The 19496-nt window shown below is 38.0% G+C and overlaps 1 protein-coding gene across 4 annotated transcripts in view; it reads right to left on the bottom strand.

Moving 5' to 3' along the window:
• Positions 1-19496, bottom strand: part of SCAPER (S-phase cyclin A associated protein in the ER) — a 170357-nt gene that overhangs the window by 21799 nt on the left and 129062 nt on the right. For all 4 annotated transcript variants that reach the window (XM_062584007.1, XM_062584005.1, XM_062584006.1 and 1 more), the window contains exons 27-28: positions 12562-12717; positions 2244-2481 (exon numbers count right to left, since the gene is read on the bottom strand). In XM_062584007.1, coding sequence (XP_062439991.1) covers positions 2244-2481; positions 12562-12717 — 394 coding nt within the window. The remainder of the gene's footprint in view (positions 1-2243; positions 2482-12561; positions 12718-19496) is intronic.

The raw sequence follows: 19496 nt of genomic DNA on the forward strand, positions 1-19496 counted from the left end.
CTGCACTAAGCACATATACATATACCACAAACGCTAGAACCATTTAGCTTTAACGTGCTCAAACTCTAGGCAGGAAAAGTACAAACCTTGGCAATTGAAACAAGTTCAGTTCTGGATACTTTCCATGTTGAATTGCAAGAATTCTGGTGAGTTAGGATACTTCCAAAATTCAGCACACAATACAGTGACCATTTACTGCTTTAGCTAACGTGAATGGCACATTCTGGGGGTCCAGCCCTATTTAATTAGCGCTGTCCACACGCTGTGACCTGGCACTCTGTGTTTAACCTTCCCTGATAACAACAGGTCAAAGGGCCCTTGAGTTTGTATATAAAAGTTAAACTAATTTTTCAAGGAAACTATGCTTCCTTTTTAGCTGGAATTAATATGAGTTCAGGCTCCTGTGCTGTTTCTCACTACCATCTTTCAATTGTTTAGACTGTCAAATTAAATGAAATATATACCCATGAGCCATCTGTGCTAATGCAAACTCTAGAATACCAGACCTCTTCTGTTAATCAAAAAACCCCCTATTCTATAGTTTTACTAATACATGATAAAACTATTCCTTAGAGATAATAATCAGCCCATATATAAACCACATCTTTTCCCTCCACTTTCTAGTAGCTTTCTATAGTCCACAAGGCCAGGATGGATGGTAATCTGCCTCAGATGTATGTTGATTTTTTTTAACATCATATTAATATAATGAAACAGATAACTGCTGGGAGTATATCAAAAACAGTATCACGTCTACAGTTCAGTAAGACAATTAAATGGATGCTTCACTGAATGGAGACCTGTATCAACGAACAGAGTTAACTGACACTGGTTAGTTGTCTGCTACACTTTATGCAATAATTATCATCTTACACAATTTTATGTAGATCAAACTCATACAGTTAGACCAGAGGATCTGGGATTTAATGTTGATTGTAAATGCTCAGATACGACGGTAGTTGGTAGAGCGATGATTACAGACAGCGTAAGAGGAACCTGACATGTTTTACAAGTTAATAGTGGTTTCCTGAGATACTATGGGAGAGCCCTTCAGCTGGGGCAGTTTCAATGATCTTCCTGACTGATCCGTAAGCTGCAACTATGCCAAGTCCAGTCTTACTCCTTTGTGTATATGTGTAATACCTGTATCAACAAATAAACGTCCAGTTCCAAAACCAAGGGCTGCTGAGCATGCTGTAGAAGAGCGCTACATCGAAACATCTGACTTACAGAAAGAAAAGTGAGTTAATTGTGCATGTTAAGAGCTATTTCATGCACAACTCCAACATTTGCATTGTTTCTGTGCCCCATGCAGATCGTCGCTGTATCAGAGATACTAAACACCCTAAAAATCAAAGTCAAGAAACAGCAACTGAAGGAGACATACTAAACTTTTTATGCATGCAAAGTTCTTGCTGACTTTAATGCAAGTCAGATGGAGTCTGTGGTACAATTTGTATACAAATTGCACATTAAATGAAACAGAAATCTATTTTGATGAATTGTACAAGAATGATGTTGCTAAATAATATTTTGCAAAGCAATGCTTTTTGACAGGTGTTTTATATTAACAAAACAGCTTTGCCAACTTATCAGAGAAATATATTAGTATTTACATTTTCTTAGTAGGGCAAAATGATTCACTTACGGCATGAATTTCTTTCCACAAAAAAAGTAAGAAAAAATGAGACTCTTCTACTACAAAAATCTTTTTGAAGCTTTTGTGAATAAAAATATGAAGAGTTAAATTTCCAAGAGATCTTTGTCAACAAAATTGTACTTGAATGAAAAATGTTGATTATCAAGTGATTTTCAGCTTCAGTTGCGTAATCTTAAATGCAAGTGGCCACTGAAGGCACCAAAGAATGCAAATCATGGCTGTAATGTAAGTCCTTTCACAGCAGAGAAGTTGCTTTTTAATTTTGATGGCAATTTTTTTTATGTTTTGGGGACAATAAATATAAAAATTACTAGGCTGAAAATGAGTGTTTTTCAACAGAAAATGTAATAGAGCATATTCAGTATTTCATATATTCTGAATTTTCACCTTTTGGTTAAAAACCTCTTTCATTAGCCCTAGTTAAAACAGTGGAAATAACAATAATTTGCAAATTTATTCATGAAAAAAAAATCAACATTTAATCCATGACAACATTTAATCCCTAAACAAAAATCTTAAAATGAAGTCCAAGATAACATACATAAATTTTCCCTCTGAATATGAGTTTTCAAAGAGTGGTTACCTGAAAAGCAGGCAGATCAAGAACAGCAAAACTATTGAAGAAACGTAAACTCTGAATGGCGACCTGGATGGTGCTGTCAGCGTAGCTGTCTTTGGGACTCGCCGTGTTTGGATCGGAAATGGTCCCGTGGAAGAGGACACAGTACAGCATGTGCAAGACTCCCACCAGATCTGTAGACTGAAGAACGGCCGTTAGTCCTGTGGGATCCTGGCGCGTATTGTCAAATATGTTCCAAGATCTGTCAAAGAAACATTAAACCGTCTAAAGAGGACACGAGCACCCAGGGAGAACGCTTTGTACAGGGAGGCAGGATTTCTGATACGTCAAATGGGGGAAACCAAGCAAAAAGAAAGTTAAAAAGGAAAAAGCTGACGTCTAATGTGTCACGAAACCACAACAGTTCCACAAAATAATTTCCCCAATCTGAGCACCATCTTGTGCTCTCTTTAATTGCAGTGTAGCTGTATTTTAAATACCTCTCTCCACACACACTGGTGTCTTTGATTCCCAAATGGGTTCACGATACCAGCGTGAGACCACATGGAAGTTCAACAGCTTTAAAGCTGGAGGCCTGGGGGTGCTTTTTGGGGCTCCGTGCAAGCCTCTCCTGCAGCTCAGCAACCTCCACATACCTTTCTCTCCTTAAGCAGTAGCCAGCAGAGGTGGGAGAAGGCCCAAGAGACCCCTCTTTCCCTCCGTGCCAGGGAGCAGGCACTGCAACAAATTGCCTACCTAAGCAGCAGAAGAGGTTACTAGGACCAAATGATCTTAATCAAACAGTTCTGCAGGAATTTAAGAATGAAGGGGTTGAACAGCTAACAAAACATGCTATTTCTGATTTCGGTAAGATGCTGTTGTAGAAAACCATACGGTGGCAATACATAAGCAAGTATGAAATGGTTGAGGCAAAAGAGCCCAGCTTGCGCAAATGGAAACCAGGCTTCTTTGAGATCTTTGGGGTAGGCAAGTAATGTAATTGATATAAGAAAGTTTTTGATTGTCTGAGATAATTGGGAGAACAGACAGTTGATTCAGGATGTTCTTTTTACTCTCACATCTCAACTTTCAAAAGCATTTAACATAATCCCTCAATGATTTGCACAGCTTTTGTTTTTTCACATTATGTAAAATGTAAGACTGTGACTACTCTGGAGGTAAACTAGGAAAGCTGGATGAATGTGTCCCGGGATGTATTTAGTCCCAGCAGAGGCAAATACAAAATGAGGTACACAAATCATTGAACAAATTTTACACCCTATGTGTTCTAATCCTAAACCATCATGTAAAGCACTTGAACCTCATTAGGGGAGCTTGATGAAATCCATCGTTTAGTCTGTAGTAGGAACCAACGGAAACAATAAAATATTAAGATACAGTCAACAGTAAGACTAAAACTATGGTACATGCAGCACATCAAAATCTGGCTACTATGTTTCCATCATAGAAAACAGAAAGAAAGAAAAAGAATGAAAAAAAAGAACATGAGATTCAGAAAGAAAGAAGCATCAATACTATTGAATTCAAAGAGACTACAGAGACTGATCTGTTTTTCTTCCCCCTTTCTCATAACAAATAAAAATAAAGGAAATGGAGAAATAGTGAATATAAACAGAACTGGAAAGAAGAACTGCATTTTAAAACAATCTATAACTTTAAGGATCTCAGTTTAAAAAAGGAAATACTGGACATTTAGAGGACTGTGAAAAAGGAACTTATCCTTGATCAGAAACACTCAGTAAGAGAATTTCAGTATCTCCGTCAGGAGCACCTGGCACCCCTCATTGGTATGGAAATGACACCGCTCTCCTCACATCGCTGCTTTGATCCACTAAAGTTTCCAACACAAATACTAGGTAGGATGACTAACACTGTTTTTTGTAATATAGATCCTTGTCTTCAGTGGTGCAAACTGAAACCATGAATGAGCCACCACCAGCCTTTGCTTAACATCATCTGGTTCTGCCATCGCTCAGCACCAGCACTCTGCAGCTGGGTGGGGACCGAGTTTTCACATCTGCTACGTGGTGGCTGATACGCTGCAGGGGAAGGAGGTGAGATGCAGGAGACTTACGGAGGTTATTTAAGCTCTCAGGCTCTTAAGTACCTCTGCACCTGCTTGAGAGCCTGCGAGGGCTCTTCTCTTGGCTCTGTCTGCCTTGAAGTGCTAGTAAAGAGCAACACAGTAGTCTCTGGGCTGTAGACAATTTACAGCATGAGAATGTCATCTGCTTTTATCACTCTTCTTTCACATCTTTATGCTTAGAGAGTGGGTACTCAGATGAATCATTTTTGCTTTTTATCAGTTAGATCACACACGTAAGGAATGATTTCCCTCTGAAATTAGTGTTTATGGGTGCCATTTCTTTTAAAGTACTTCCTATTTACAGCCTGTGATTAGCTAATGTTACTGAAACAAAGCTGTAAGTAACAGCATCTGCTGCTTCTATCTCAAGAATTATTTAATGTCCAGTCCTATTTCAGAGATAGCTATGTTATGCAAAATAACCACAAGACTGTGTAATTGCTTCATAAATCTTTGAAAGCAGAAATCACATTTTCAGATATGGGACAAACGAAAACAAAGTACGGGTGTCCATTTTCCAGCGCCGCTGCTGTTACAGATGACTCCACTCCTGTCACTCACCGCCGGATTTCTTCCATTCCAGCTCGGCAAGTTAGAGGTCTGCCCGGAGCTGGAGACTAATGTGTCTGAGTTTATTGTACAGGTTCCAGCATGGAAGGTTGTTTAATACAGACTGCCTTTAAGAACCAGCTGGGACTCCCAAGAATCTTTTGAAGAAATTGTGCCCCAAATGCAGCTGTGACAGCTTCACAAGCCTGTTGGTATAGAGGTCTTTCAAAATATATATAATGATATTTGAAAAACAAGTCAGAAGAAAAAAAACACAACGATTACAATTATGATTTGATGCCATTTACCTACTGCAAAAAGAGAACCACAAACATTCAGCCTGTGGTTTGCAACACACAACAATCCTCACATCTACTCTGCAAAGAATAAAAGTAGTGGAAAAAACACTAGAGCTCTAAGTTTGTTTGGAGTGCGACCACGCTGCACAACAGTTTATGACATTCCTTTCCTTTTCCTACATCTGGTCTCTGTGCACAAAATCTTCATTTTAAAGCTCTGTGGTCTTTAAGTGAGTGTATTTAAATGGAGTCTGTAGAGAGACACTTCCTGAAACATCACCCCAACTTGCCAGCTTTGCGCTAGGCAGATTCCTGGCGCATAGTTTCAGTCCCTGCTGGAGCGCTCACCCGGCTGCCAGCAAGACACTCGCGCCGAGGGCTACAAAAGCAGGGCGAGCTAGCAGCGCTTGGACCACCGCGGGGCACTTCTACGGCTTTGCTTCCTGTGTCTGTGGGCCCCTTAGTACTTAAAAAATAGTTTCTGATGCTCAATTATTTATTCTGCGTTATGCACTAGCCAAAATGTGCTAACTATTGCTTAATTACACTCAAGTAACCAGAATACTTATTTCCATAGTTTTACGTGATAGCAACAGGACCTTTGCCTACTAGTATTTCTTTGTTTCAGTTCTATCTTAGGTTTTTCAGAAGTATACAACAGAAGAATTATTTGTTGAAGAATAAATAAGGAAGAATAAATTCAAGATCAAACAATAACTCTAAATTAATTACTGCATACCATACCTCACAGCAATTTTTTGTGACTATTTGCAATGAGAAGATTGACCAATTTTACCATAGGTTAAAGTTAGCTTACTTTCAGCTCTCACTCCATCATTACATTTAAACAGTCCCATATGAAAAAGCTTATACAGCTAGATGAAATCCTTTTACTGTTTTGTGCTGCTCTGAAGCAGTGAATGAATCAAAATATATATAAAAAAGTCAATTGCAAAAGTGACTTAAAATGCAAGGACTATTTCTTTCACAAAAAAAAGACTTGTAAAAAAAATTGTAAAGTTATACCACAGGACAAGGCTGTTAAAAAAAAAAAAAAAAAAAAAAAAGTCATTCTGTCTGCTAGGTTTGGCTTGTAAAAAAAACTACTGTGGAATTAAAGGAACTGTTAGAAATGTTTATTTTTGATTTTGACTGTATTACAGTTAATTTGTACATGAACAGGCCACTGGCTCCTGCTGCTTTTAACTGTCAGTTATAACCCCTTTATATCTAAATATTTACACTAAAAAGGTAAAAGACATTATTCATATTGCTTGTGGGCTTTAAAAAAAAAATACAGATATGAGATGTGGGAAACTAAAGTCTGAACCTTCGTATCTGCTGCTTTGAGCGATTTTGATAAGTTTTTAAAATAGTGAATTTCATATATTTAGCAGATTTCAAAATCCTTTTAATCTAATATAGGCCCAGTGAAAATTCAGTGATAATTGTCAGGCCACAGACTGAAGTAAAAACAAAGGAAAAAAACGGAAGTGAGCAGGCAAAAATACAAATCTGCCTTATTTCTGAAGTCAGCCAACAGAGCAACAAATGACCAGAAGAATTCTGCAAAAAAGCACAAATTTGAGCAAAAGGCAAAACATACAAATCCCATGCATCTTTTCCCAGTATTTACTAGCACTGCAGTATTTACATTTCACTTTCATTGCTACCAGCTATCAACACGGAGCCTCTGAAAATGAACATACGGTCTGTGCCCTCAGACCAACGTGCCCCTCCAGTTCAGCACACGGCCAAGCTACGCTGAAAGGAAGTAAAATTTACAGAACTTCTGTCTCTGTAATTAGCATAGAAAAACAGGTGAATATTTATATTACAGTCAAAGAAGCTGTGGGTTCCTAAAAATGCTTACTGAAAGGTAGGCAATCTTCACTAGGGGCTGCTGCTATGATAATCACATGCTGCCATAAAGGAGTCTCAGGAAATGTTACAGGGTTCAGATGACTTACAAATAAGGTTAAAAAAAATTAAAATGGGGATATATCAACCGCAGGATAGAAAGATATTAACCAGTGATACTTCATTGCTTAAAATACACCACTACTTATTATAAACAGGAATTCTATTACAGCTTGATGAGAAACAGCATACTCTGCAGAACAAGTACAGAAGTACAATTTCGGCAAGCATCAATATGAGCAAACTATTTATATTTGAAAATATATTGTTTTGAAAACTGACTGAGCTAACAAACAGACAAGCCTCTTTAAGGTTATACAGTAGAATGTTTGTATATTTGAAATATATACTCTTGATAGCCAACATGAAGCCAAACAAGTTTTCAAAAGGCTTAGAATATAATCCGTTTAATTTTTTTTTTTTTTTAATATTAGGAGTTTAAACTATCACCTGTGCTCCTGTTTCTAAATTATTTCATTTAGAAAAAGATGTCAAAATGAAGAAGGAAATTAATAATTAAACAAGTATAAATAAGTATTCAGTACCTGTCAGACCTTGTTACAACTCACATTGTCAAGCTAGGAACTACAGCACTGCGTAAAATGGGTGATTTGAAACATTTTAGCAATTTCAAGAGTAAATTTTCGCTAGATCACCGTGCTTTCTGGATCTGCTCTCTGTTGGAAGTGATGAGAAGCACAACTAACATTCAAGCCGACTACTACTTGCGTCCAGCTCGGCACCCAGCCGCCAAAACAGGCATTATCTTAATTACGGTAATAAAACCGCAAGCGGCCCAGCCCTCCCCGTTTCCTCGCGTATCTGCGACGCGACGTTCGCCGCGTTTCTGGACCCAGCCCTCCACAACTGCAGCGCTCTGCCCCGGTAGCTTGTACCCCACAACTCCTTCAGCTGTTGACAAGGATTTACACGTCCCCCCGCGCTGGTCTGAGATAACCCGTAACAGTCACAATGTGGCTGCCCTGCTGCTGTGACTTTCAGCTTTCCTGGCACGTTAGTGAGGGAGCTCGCAGGCGTTCCCTACGTCAAGGGAACTGCGGAGATTTCTAAAAGTCCATGTCGCCAGAAGTGCCTTGCCCCGAGGGACTGTTTGCAATGCTATCCTCACGCACAGCGCGCCCTCCTCTCCGTGTCCGCCTTACCGCGAGCCTGCCGCGCTGCTCCGGGGGCCCCGAGCGCTCCTCCTGGGCACCTAGCCCGTGGGAATTCAGCTCGCCCCGGCTGTCGGCACTCCTCCCTCCGGGGATCCCGCACGGCTCCAGATCTGTTTCTGGAGTCCCACTCGGTCCTACCTGCCAATTTGGTCTCACGCTTGCTGGCGCAGCGCGCTGAGGACTGCCGCGATACGCCACGTCTCGGCAGCAGCGTCGGCAGGCGCTGATGGGCGCGCATGAACCGAGGCATCAGCAGGAGCCTCTGCCCAGAGAAAACTGAACTTCCTGGACTGAAATTTTGCTTCCAGGCACTTACAGAGGAAAAGGGACAGAGATCTGATGAACACTAGGCTGCACAGGAACAGGCCTGATAAGCCAGATCATGGCTGTACCGATGAAGCACTCGCCATGTGCTTTCTTAGCGTTTCATTTACTGTCTTAAGAGACTGCTCAGGGGCAGGGGAAGGTAAGCTGGGGAGCGCCTGTATTAAGGCAGAACCTGCTCCGTTTATATACAGGACAGGTTTATATACACATATCCACTGTTATTCTCTAAAAAGTCTACTTAATAATTTGCTTTACTCCAGGTTAATAGTTCTGCCTATTGTTACCTTCAATGGGGAACAAAACATGCTAAGTATTATCAAGTCCACATTTTTCAAGTCTTAGTATCAAATGTCTGATGTGTCAGGTGTCATCTCTTGCTCAGCAAATAGAGAGCGCTTTATATGCACGTGTACATTTTATGGTTTCTTACTGCATACAATAAAAGACAATGACCTATTTCCAGCTCTTTTATATATATATACACACATATAAATAATTATAATATAAATATCTATATATTAATATACTTTTAAAAAACTCATCAGTGAGAATCAAGCTCTCACCTCTTTTACTAGCAAGGGATGCAACACAGCATAAAATGGGACTTAGAATAGGAAGTCCCAAGTCACCCTCACTGATTCTTACATGAAAATATAAAAATATTCAGAATAAGGTCCATATGGAGTTACATATGGTCAATGTTTTCAACAAACAATCTTTTATACATATTACAGAGTGTTTGGAGCATGTGGTATCACATCCACAGCAAATCTTAAATTAAAAGAATCCATCAAGTTTTTATTAGCCAGTACCAACCAAAAATGAATATTTGAAAGGTAAAATCAATATTAAAGTTAAATCTTTTTAAAGACCTTGATAATAAATGAAAAGAAAAATCCCTCTCTTATAATAAGATATGTTTATAACATATGTTCAGAATGGATTCCCTCATTTCAATAACTTTTTATGATGTTAAAATTGAGAATTCTTCAATTTATGTTACCACATTAGCAAGATTTTCCTTTATTGTATCTAGCTGCTGGATTTTGGATTTTTCTTTTTTTTTTTTTTTAAGTCTACCACGGGAATAAAAATGTATCTTAGTTTAATGTTTCTAATTTTTATCTTCTATTGTAGATCAGTCATACACCTCATGTAACATTTCATGTTGAGATATATATATATGATGTTATTTAAGACTATTCTCTACTAAACAATATCGTTGTGACATTTTGCCTACAACTGATCCAACATGGGAATTTTAATGAAAACAGAATAAGAACAGCGAAGAACAATATTCTTAAAAGAAAGAGCAGGACTGTTAGTTTTCCATGAAGGTCTTGATGTAGACCTGGAGCCCAGGCACCTGACTGAGATTTCTTCCCTGCCTAGTGTACAAAGGAAAGTTTCCATGAAATAACTCTCCAAATAAACATGGAATATCAATTTGGAGCTTGGTTTAATCATATTTTGCACATACAAGTTTACATGCATTCAAAAAGTAATTAGAAAGTTTCTGGGGGAAAGACCCACCAGAGCCACAGGATACAAACACATCTTCTTTGTATGTGAGAATTTTTAGCTCCCCAAAAAATCCTTGGAGCCAGGGAAAATATTGGGGGATGTATAGCTTAGGCCTTTCTTAACACTTTCTAGAGGAAGTATAGCTTAGGCTTTTCTTACTACTTTTTAGGGATCTACTATTGGCCACTTTAAAGGAAATTAAACTCGTGACCTGGAACATTCCCAGCAAATTATAACAGTTTTCCCTAGCTTTGGCAGTGTTTAATGTCTATTTTCACAGATCCACTGCTCTTCAACTTTTTCTCCAATATAGGCATATATTATTTATTTAACAATATAGTCTATTCATGCTTTGTCTTCTGATCTGCTCTTTGTTTAACACAAAATAGTATTTCTTTTCATTATTACTAGTGAAAGTTAGCTACATGCCCTAGGGAAAATAATTATTGTGATCTTTATAGCAAATTCTGTCATTTATTTTTTACAATTATTTTATGTTGCTCTTGTAATAATGGTGAGAACCTAATACACTAAAATCTTTTTTGGCAGAATCTTCTTGATGCTACAGAGTAAGAGAACTGGTGGTACTTACTAGTTTTTATTTTTTCTCCCCTCAGTAAAAAGAGCTTCAAACGAATTAAGATCAGAGTGATTAGATAGTTACTCTGATGTACAGAGGTGTATAAGCATATTTGCCTCATGCTCAAGCATGCATAAATTGAGCTAGAGAATCAGAAATACTAGATTCTGAATAGGTTGCATTGCTATCCTACCATTTACTATGAATGCAAGAGGAATTTGTACTTCTCACAAATAAAGGCTGCATTTTGTCCTATAGATCATATATCACACAACATGTATTACTGCATTGTGACATATTTAAGAGTTCAATAAATTAGTGCTCTATTTCAGCCACCTTAATCTGTGTTCAGCAACACCTTTTTCTATTTAAATCACTTCAAACAGTAAGGAGTTTTGCAACATGGCAGAAGTGCACTCTGCATTCACTTCTCAAATGAGAGTGGGCTTACGGTATGAAAGACATTTAATTTAAACTGCCTTTTTAATCAGTTGCACCACAGCTTTTGATCTAAAGGTAAAAGACAACAGTTTTGAAATCTGCAAGTTCATTCCTCTGGTTTCTTTTCATGTGCATATGAACCACAGTCAATCGTGAACAATCGACACCTTGGGTTAAAATCAAAAGTATTGCTGTTATATGTTAAGATGAGACACTTTTTTGTGCAATGTTGAAGAAAAATGCTCAACCCTCCAAAATTCTCTCTCTGCTACAAAGCACAGATTTTCTTGAAAGAAGTACAAACACAGTGCTATATTATTTTGAGGTACAAAGATCTCTAATATTTTGGGAAACATATGCCAGCTTCAGAAATTCCAAATGTTAAGATTATTCACTCGTGTGGCCATAACTATTATTATTCCACTAAGAGAAGGGTGATTCTTTTAGTATGCGTTTGACTTTTGGCAGCATTGCCCTGGAATGTAAAATGCCAAGTTGGCAGCTTTCAGAAAGGGAAATTTCAGTAAGTTTGGGTAGTCTCTGTGGGCTCATATTTCTAGTAGTTCTTTTTCCATGTGCCTGTGCCCCTGAGTTACCAGTAGCTCTTACCTGCATCCTTGTTCCTTACTTTCTGTTTTATTAAATTTTGTTCATCACTAGCATCATTCTTCCCTTTTAGAAATTCATTTTAAAGTTTTGTCCGTGTAGTCTTCTCTTGAACTCTATGACAGTCTGATGGTGGTGGTTCTAGTATGTTGACTCTAAAGCTTTGAAATCTTTGACTTTAAAAAAACACATTCCACCTGGTCAGGCTGTCCTAGAGCTGTAAATTATGGAAGTCCAGATTTGCTGTCAGAAGCACAGGCAGAAACATACCTCATGCTCATCCCCTTCCACCCCCAAAATAGATCTTAGGTTAAGACAAATGAACATTTTGTATTAGAAAATTCCCTGGCAATTCTAATAATACTTTTCTTTACAAAAAATATAATTCCCTTACTGACAGCGGTATTTTAAAGAACAAAAGCTGAGTTCGGCTACTCAAGAGAAAAATCAATTAAGAGTTGATTTTAGTTGATAATAAAATACCTCTTGAAGTCCTTAGGACTGGACACTTAAGATTACTAGTGATAAAACCCTCTCTAAAATGATGAATAAGAGAGATAAAGTTTGTAATTCTGATAAATGACTTACAAGAATCAAGACTCAGTGCAGGTAACCAATTACAGCTCAAAAGTGAAAGGGCGAGTACAGTAAATTTCCTGCACTGTTTCTTTATCAGTTCTTATTGTGTGACTAAGAATAGTTTAGGTTTCTAACACATTCAGAAACTTCACTTCCATAAATGCAATGCTCACGGGTAGTTACAAAGTTTGCTGCCTGCTGAACGTATTAGAGATGATGGACCAAGTGCACCTACCTTCCATTGACAGCAAAACATAGTTGACATATTCCATGCAACACTGCTGTGGCATTTTGCAGAAATGTGGCTATTTTGGGATTCTCGTCTACAGGGCCTTGAACGGAGAGGAAACAGCAACACAACTTGTCTATCAGTCCTATGTTCACCACGTAGCTAGAAAAGGATGGAAAATTGCATTAAAAATAGTCTCATTTCAATTCTGATAAAGTAATTTCTACTTCACTACTATCGAACTATACAAAATGCAGGTTATGACTACTTAAACACTCATTCTAAAAGCGTTCAATAAAACAGTTTAACCTACAGTTACTTCAGATCTGGCTCTCTGTAACTATCAGTAGTTTTTGTTAAGAGATCTGGCTGTTGTAGGATAATTTGTATTATATCACTCAAGAAAGATGAATGTAAATGTTTATTTTACCATACTCCTAGAAGGACAATGGAATTTTGCCATAGTTAAATGATTTATAATAATCTTGGTAGTTCTGCAACAGCATGATTTCTTTTTAGCATGAAAAGACAAACTTCCTAGAACATACTAATTCACAAAGACAATGATGTTACCCAGATAAGGTTTTATTGCAATTCGTATATCATAACTACTGCCCATCTTTTTTTTTTTTTTTTTTTTTCCCTTTTTAAAACATCAGCAAGAGTTAGGAGACTAACAGAACATTCAGGTAACAACTTCCAGCTATCAGGAAGGATCAGAAAGCCTCCTCAGTGGTTCAGCCAAAACTCAGTGCAAGGAAAACCACGCTAGTGACTTCATTCTTATTATCATTTTTAAATCAAAAAGCCTCTTCTTTCTTTATTATTATTGGAGTAGATCAGACCAAAATGACTGAAGCTTCCCCTTCAAATTCCCAGGAGCTTGGAAATCTAGGTCAAAAACTTTGCAGTTTGTCCTTGTACATTAACACAAAGATCAGTCCGTCCACACAAAGTTCTTTCACGCTTTGATCATTATTGCTCTGTCCTTTCTGACTGCAGATACTAATCCCTAACCTCTCTCAAACACATTTTGTACCATGCACGCAGATCATTTTTCTTCCATGTCACCTAACTTCATGCACTTTCCCTTTTCTACCACAAATATTCAGCTTCTCAGACTTCACTCCTGCTCATTCTGCTGACTTGTATAAGATTAACTTTCTCTGGGGAGAAAAGTATTCCAGCTTCAGTCACCTCCTTCTCTTCTTTCCCTTATGAGTTTCTTTGTGCTTTCTTCTACTCCACCCATATCAAATGGGAAAAAGTATTGTCAAAAATCAAAAAACCTGCTGTTATATTCTTTAACCATCAGCTGACTAAACAAATATGGGCAACTAAGATGCCTTCCAGACACGATCAACTGATTCACTGTTTCTACACTGATAGTCTATAAAAGTCAACCTATTACTAATATAACTCCAACATACCAGGTCTTCTGCCTACTTGGTCAAATCTGTCTATTAGAGATTGCCTATCACGGTGTAAGCTCCTTGAGCTGTACAAAAAAAATGTTACGAAAAATAGCTATTCCCACAAATATCTTACAGTCTAATTTTAGAAAAATAGGGATTCCTAAAATTTGGTAATTTTTCAGATAGTGTTGCTGCTCAGAAATTAATATCGCCTCAGGGCTAGAAGCTAGAATTTCTGCCAAGGTCTACCCTTCTGACACAAAGGTACTGGGAGCAATGAAAGTAATTAAGAATAAAAATACACTGAGTACAAAGCAAGAAATCTGACTGCAGTCAGATGAAAGGCTTTTTAAAACTGCTGAAGTCTATCAGTTAAAAACACTTAAAGACACACAAAGATTATTAGTTACACACCAATTGCTTAGGTAAGCTTGTTTTGTTCGACTCTTCTATTTAGCAACAAGAAAGGCTAGCAGCATTAGGTTTCTTGCAGATTTTGATCTAAGAAATCCACCTAATCATACAGGCGATAAACAAGCTTGCCAGTACGGGCAGATAATTCCAGGAACAGTTAGATATATCACAGTCACAGAGGAGTGCTGAGCATCAGAAATCTCTGTGGAATAGGAGAGAAAAGTAAGAATAGGAGAGGAAATAAAATGATAGATGAGGAACATCTCCCCTATCCGACCAACACCCACAAAATGTGTTCACTGCTCACCTTCCTTTACAGCCAGGCCTGGATAGAGAGAGGGGTAGAAGTGGTTGGTGTTTTGGGAAAGAAGGAACGAATGAGAATTTTGAGTCTATTGGGACTATTCGCAGGAGTAATGAGCAGAAACTTCCCTACAGAATTGCACATATAGATGAGGGGAATGCCAAAGCTCTCTAATTCATTCCCTTCATCTCTTAGATATTTTAGCAGTAGTAGCATAATTGCAGTAACCTGGCTACCCTTTGCTACCCAGACAATGACTAGACCTGACTTCATGCATCGGGTCTAATTTTCCTAAATAGAAAAAGTATGCATTTTTATTTCAACTTTCTTCTTTCTTCCCCAATCTTCCTAAAACTCTTTTTTAATCAAATCTGGAAGGACACATGATACAATGACCTGGAGGTAAAAGATTCTCATTAATAATATAATTTGTCTGTTTTTGACTAGTTTAAAATGCTCTCTCTCTTTTTTTCCTAATTGCACTATTACCTTGTCATCATGCCTTTCATTCCCCATTTATAACCAGATCCCTTCAAGTGCCTCAGGTGAAGAACTTGGGTAGATTCTCATGTATCTTCTTAGCTTAAGGGTATGCCTGTACTTGGTGCAGTCAGTGTCAGATGTCTGTTCATCACAAATATCAATAAGACGACCTCCCACCCACCCATTCATAAATGACGAGAGTACAACAGCCTGAAATTTCACACTCCTTCCAAACCTGTTTGGGGAGGAGGTGGGTTACCTGAGAACAATAAAGTTTTAGAGGTCACTGGTATCTATGACAACTACTTGTTTTGCTTTCCTCCTCCAGCTGTCTTTTTCATATCCAACAACATCATACTAGACTTTAAAAAGCCTGAAGATGACTACGTGTGCAAGTTTCAACACAGCTTAAGACAAAAAAAGTAACACAATAAACAGTTCAGTTTGGTGACTGATGCTCCCTGTGCCACATTTCCCATAGCAGATCATCAGAATTCCATTTCTTCAGGGGGCTGAAAATGTTTTGATGACAACCCAGACCATTTATTAATGAAACTATAAGCAGAATGAACACATTGCTGGATAAATGTGTCTTGCTTACTTTATTTAAAAGACACTAAGAGTGACAAGGAGAGGGATTCTTCTCTGGCTTTGTAGTGCCTGTATCACTTAATTGCTTAAAAAAACAGTAAAACATAAAACACACAACCAAAAATACGATTAAAACAGAAAAAAGAATGGAACAGGTTGGTTAACTGTGAATTCAATGACAAATACCTACTGCACATTCAGTGACTAAGGTTCCAACTTCCCCTGAAGTTGTTCTGGTCTTTTTTTTCTTTTCTGGAGGTGGAGTATCACCAGAAATCTGTAAAATTGCTCTACATTTGGTACTACAAGAGAACATATAAGCAGTCTAAGATAGGCATTCTGAATATCCCCTCATGTGTACAGAAAAAAAAACTGACTAAATTCAAACATAGACAGGAAGCATTCAAGAGGTAGAAGGAGGACAGGTGACCCAGGAAGAAGGCAGTGAGACTGTTCGAGCGCGGAGGAATGGGCTGCAAACAGTCGCACAAAGTTCAGCTGGAGACCAGGCCCTAACAGTGGGCCCTGGGGGTCCATACTGACCCCTAATTAACATCTGTAACATTTAATATTATCTGTAATTAATGATCTGGATGATGGGAACTAATGCACCCTCAGCAAGTTTGCAGATGATACAAAGCTGGTAGGAGTGGCTGATAGGCCAGATGATTGCGCTGCCATTCAGAGGGACTTCAACAGGCTGGATATACAGTCAGAGAGGGACCTCATGAAGTTCGACAAAGGCAAGGGCAGAGTCCTGCACCTGGGGAGGAATAACCCCATGCACCAGTACAGGCTGGGTGCTGACTGGCTGAGTGATCCTTCCTCTCTATTTAGCCTTGCAGAGGCCACACCTGGAGCGCTGTGTCCAGTATAGACAGGCAGTGTAAGAGAAAGAGGGACCTACTGGAGTGAGTCCAACAAAAGGCCATGAAGATGATTAAGGGACTGGAACAGAAGGGAGTCTGAGAGAGCTGAGACTGTTTAGCCTGGTGAGTAGAAGGCTCAGAGGGGATCTTAGCGAGGTGTGTAAATATCTGATGGAAGGGTGTAAAGAAGATGGAGCCAGATTCTTCTCAGTGGTACCCAGTGACAAGTAGCAATGGGCACAAATTGAAACACAGAAAACTGTCTGAATGTAAGAAACCACTTCTTTGCTGTGAGGATAGTTGGACATTGGAACAGGCTGCCCAGGGAGGTTGTGGACTCTCCATGCTTGCAGATACTCAAACCCCAACTGAACACGGTTCCTGGGCAACCTGCTCTAGCTGACCCTGTGTGAGCAGGCTGATTGAACTAGGCAATCTGCAGAGGCATATTCCAACCTCAACTATTCCGTTACTGTTAAATTTTTAAGAACATGATCAAAATAATCATTAACAGTGAGAAATTACAGGTATCTAGGATACATTACATGCAGAAATGAAAAAGTCATAAAGTCTGTAACAAAGTACTTGATCAAAATAATTTATACATTTTTATGCATAACTACAAAAGAGTATGTGGATGGGTACTATCAACTGGTGGAATTTGATGCCATAAAAAGTCATTGAGTTAAATACTGTATCTGGGTTTAAAAATGCTGGCTAATAAAAGACCTGTTAAGATGTTTGTATCCATGCTGCCCAATATATTAAGGACAGGAAAAAGGAGTCTAATTTTTTGAGGTAGGATCATCAACACTAGAAAAAGAATCTTCCACAGTGTTCAGACTCATGGAAATGATCAGCTGTGTTATGGATTTTTACCTTTTCGTCTAAACATATTATCTCTGTAAATGTTTAGGACAGAAGATGAGATTTCTCATTAAACAGAGTAACTCTGACAGTATGTGGAAGAGAGAACATTTCTGAAATATAAAAGGAAGGAGGAAACAAAAATTATGCACTTTCCTGCATAACACAAAAGCTGCAAATAAGAGAAAATACCTCAGGGCTTAGTAATGGGAAATGGACAGATCTAAAGAGAATAAACATTCACAGACGTGCAAAATCTCACACATAACCTGTATGAAAGGACTATTGTTACTTTTTCACACATCAAGCACTCAGACATTCAGACATTTTACTCTGTTCTTGTAAACATTGTGGTATTATGATGAATTACATGATTATAGACTCTCTTTTCCACTGGACTCCTGTCTCATGGTTAGCTAGGGAAGTGCTCACACAGTGAGCAGTAATTCACTGTTAAAATTTCTTCTCCTTGTCACATTTACTGCACACTGTAGAAAAGGAGATTTCAAGAGAAAGTAATTTTCTTACTCACTTTTCTAAGTATTTAATGACTAGTGTACCAGTAAACTCTCACAATCATGAAATATTTTATGTTTGCAACATCCCTGTAGACTGAGGAGTTGATATTTTCCAAATTTCCTATGTAAGAAACAGAAGCACAAACCATTCAATTGATGCATGCATTAATTTTCCGTGTTCAATTTGAGAGGCCTATGATCTTGTTTTTAGTAGCATTTGGCATTACCTAGCACATCATATGTTGGAAATTAGAGCTCCCACTGACTTGGTGTTGCATGTGCTCTGAACTGCTGAAAACCAAATCCAGCTCATAAATTAATGAGCAAGCATAAAACGTTTAAGTGATTTTGGGTAGCATTGCATAGGAATGCTATGTCACAGGCAAGATAAGAATCCCATTCTCAAGCTCTGCATGCAGCTGTCAAATAAGAGACTATGTTTTCCACTTCTACAGTCCCTGCCATATCCACTACCTACCTTTCCACTTTGGCAATAAAAGATGCAGTAGTTATAAAATCACTGTCTCCTCAGTTATGCATGAGCTCTCTCTCTTCCTCAGGAGCTCAAAATGAAAACTGTAGAAGCTGAGGTCTGAGGAGTAACTGGAAAGCAGCACCCAAAATCTCCTTCCAGCTGTACCATTGATCTAACAAAAGATATCTTCCTCTACCTACAAACCTTGCCAGGCTTAACTAGAGGAAATTCCTTTCCAAATTAGGCAGTCTACAACTGGAATATGTCCAGCATGGACAGAATCCTCCAAAAACTAATTTGCTATGCTTTATCAAAGCTCTACTTAGCACTTCCAGGCTAATTTTTCAATAAGTAAATAAATATTCACACTCGTGGGGGCAGCAAGAAGTCAAAAAACCTGTTTCCTTGTCCTATTTCAACTCTTTTTACCACAGAACTAGAATATCATAAGTAAAAGATTAGCAAAACAATATATTTTCTTCTTTTCTGTTAGAACTTAACAAGTTATCTTGACTGAAATTTTGCCCAAGAAAAATACTTAGAAAGGAAAATTGCAATTAAAAAATATCTACATTATAAGAGTTGAAATCGGATTAATAGGAAGCACTGGATAATCTTTATGACATTATATATTGACTTATATCAATGTGTGTATGATATGCAGAATCATACAGGCAATCTGCACACACAGGTGGCACAGAGAATTAGAGAAAACATGGAAATTATGGAAACCAATTCTAAGGCAATTACAGGAAACAACTGAGGGAAAGGACACAAAAGAAAAAAGGTGCAGAAATAGATTATTAGGGTGCTATACATGCCATCCAGCAATAAAAAATGCAAGGATTAGAAGAGGTCTACTTGAACCAATAAAAATGTTAAAAATAATTAATTGTAAGAAAGATTATATTATGAAGTATTGCATAAAATATAATCTAGACAAAAGGCTGAAAATAACAAACATTAGTATACTGAAACAGTACAAGTATTTAAAAATAAGAAATT

Source organism: Rhea pennata, chromosome 10, assembly GCF_028389875.1.
Source record: "Rhea pennata isolate bPtePen1 chromosome 10, bPtePen1.pri, whole genome shotgun sequence".
NCBI classification, from domain to species: domain Eukaryota; kingdom Metazoa; phylum Chordata; class Aves; order Rheiformes; family Rheidae; genus Rhea; species Rhea pennata.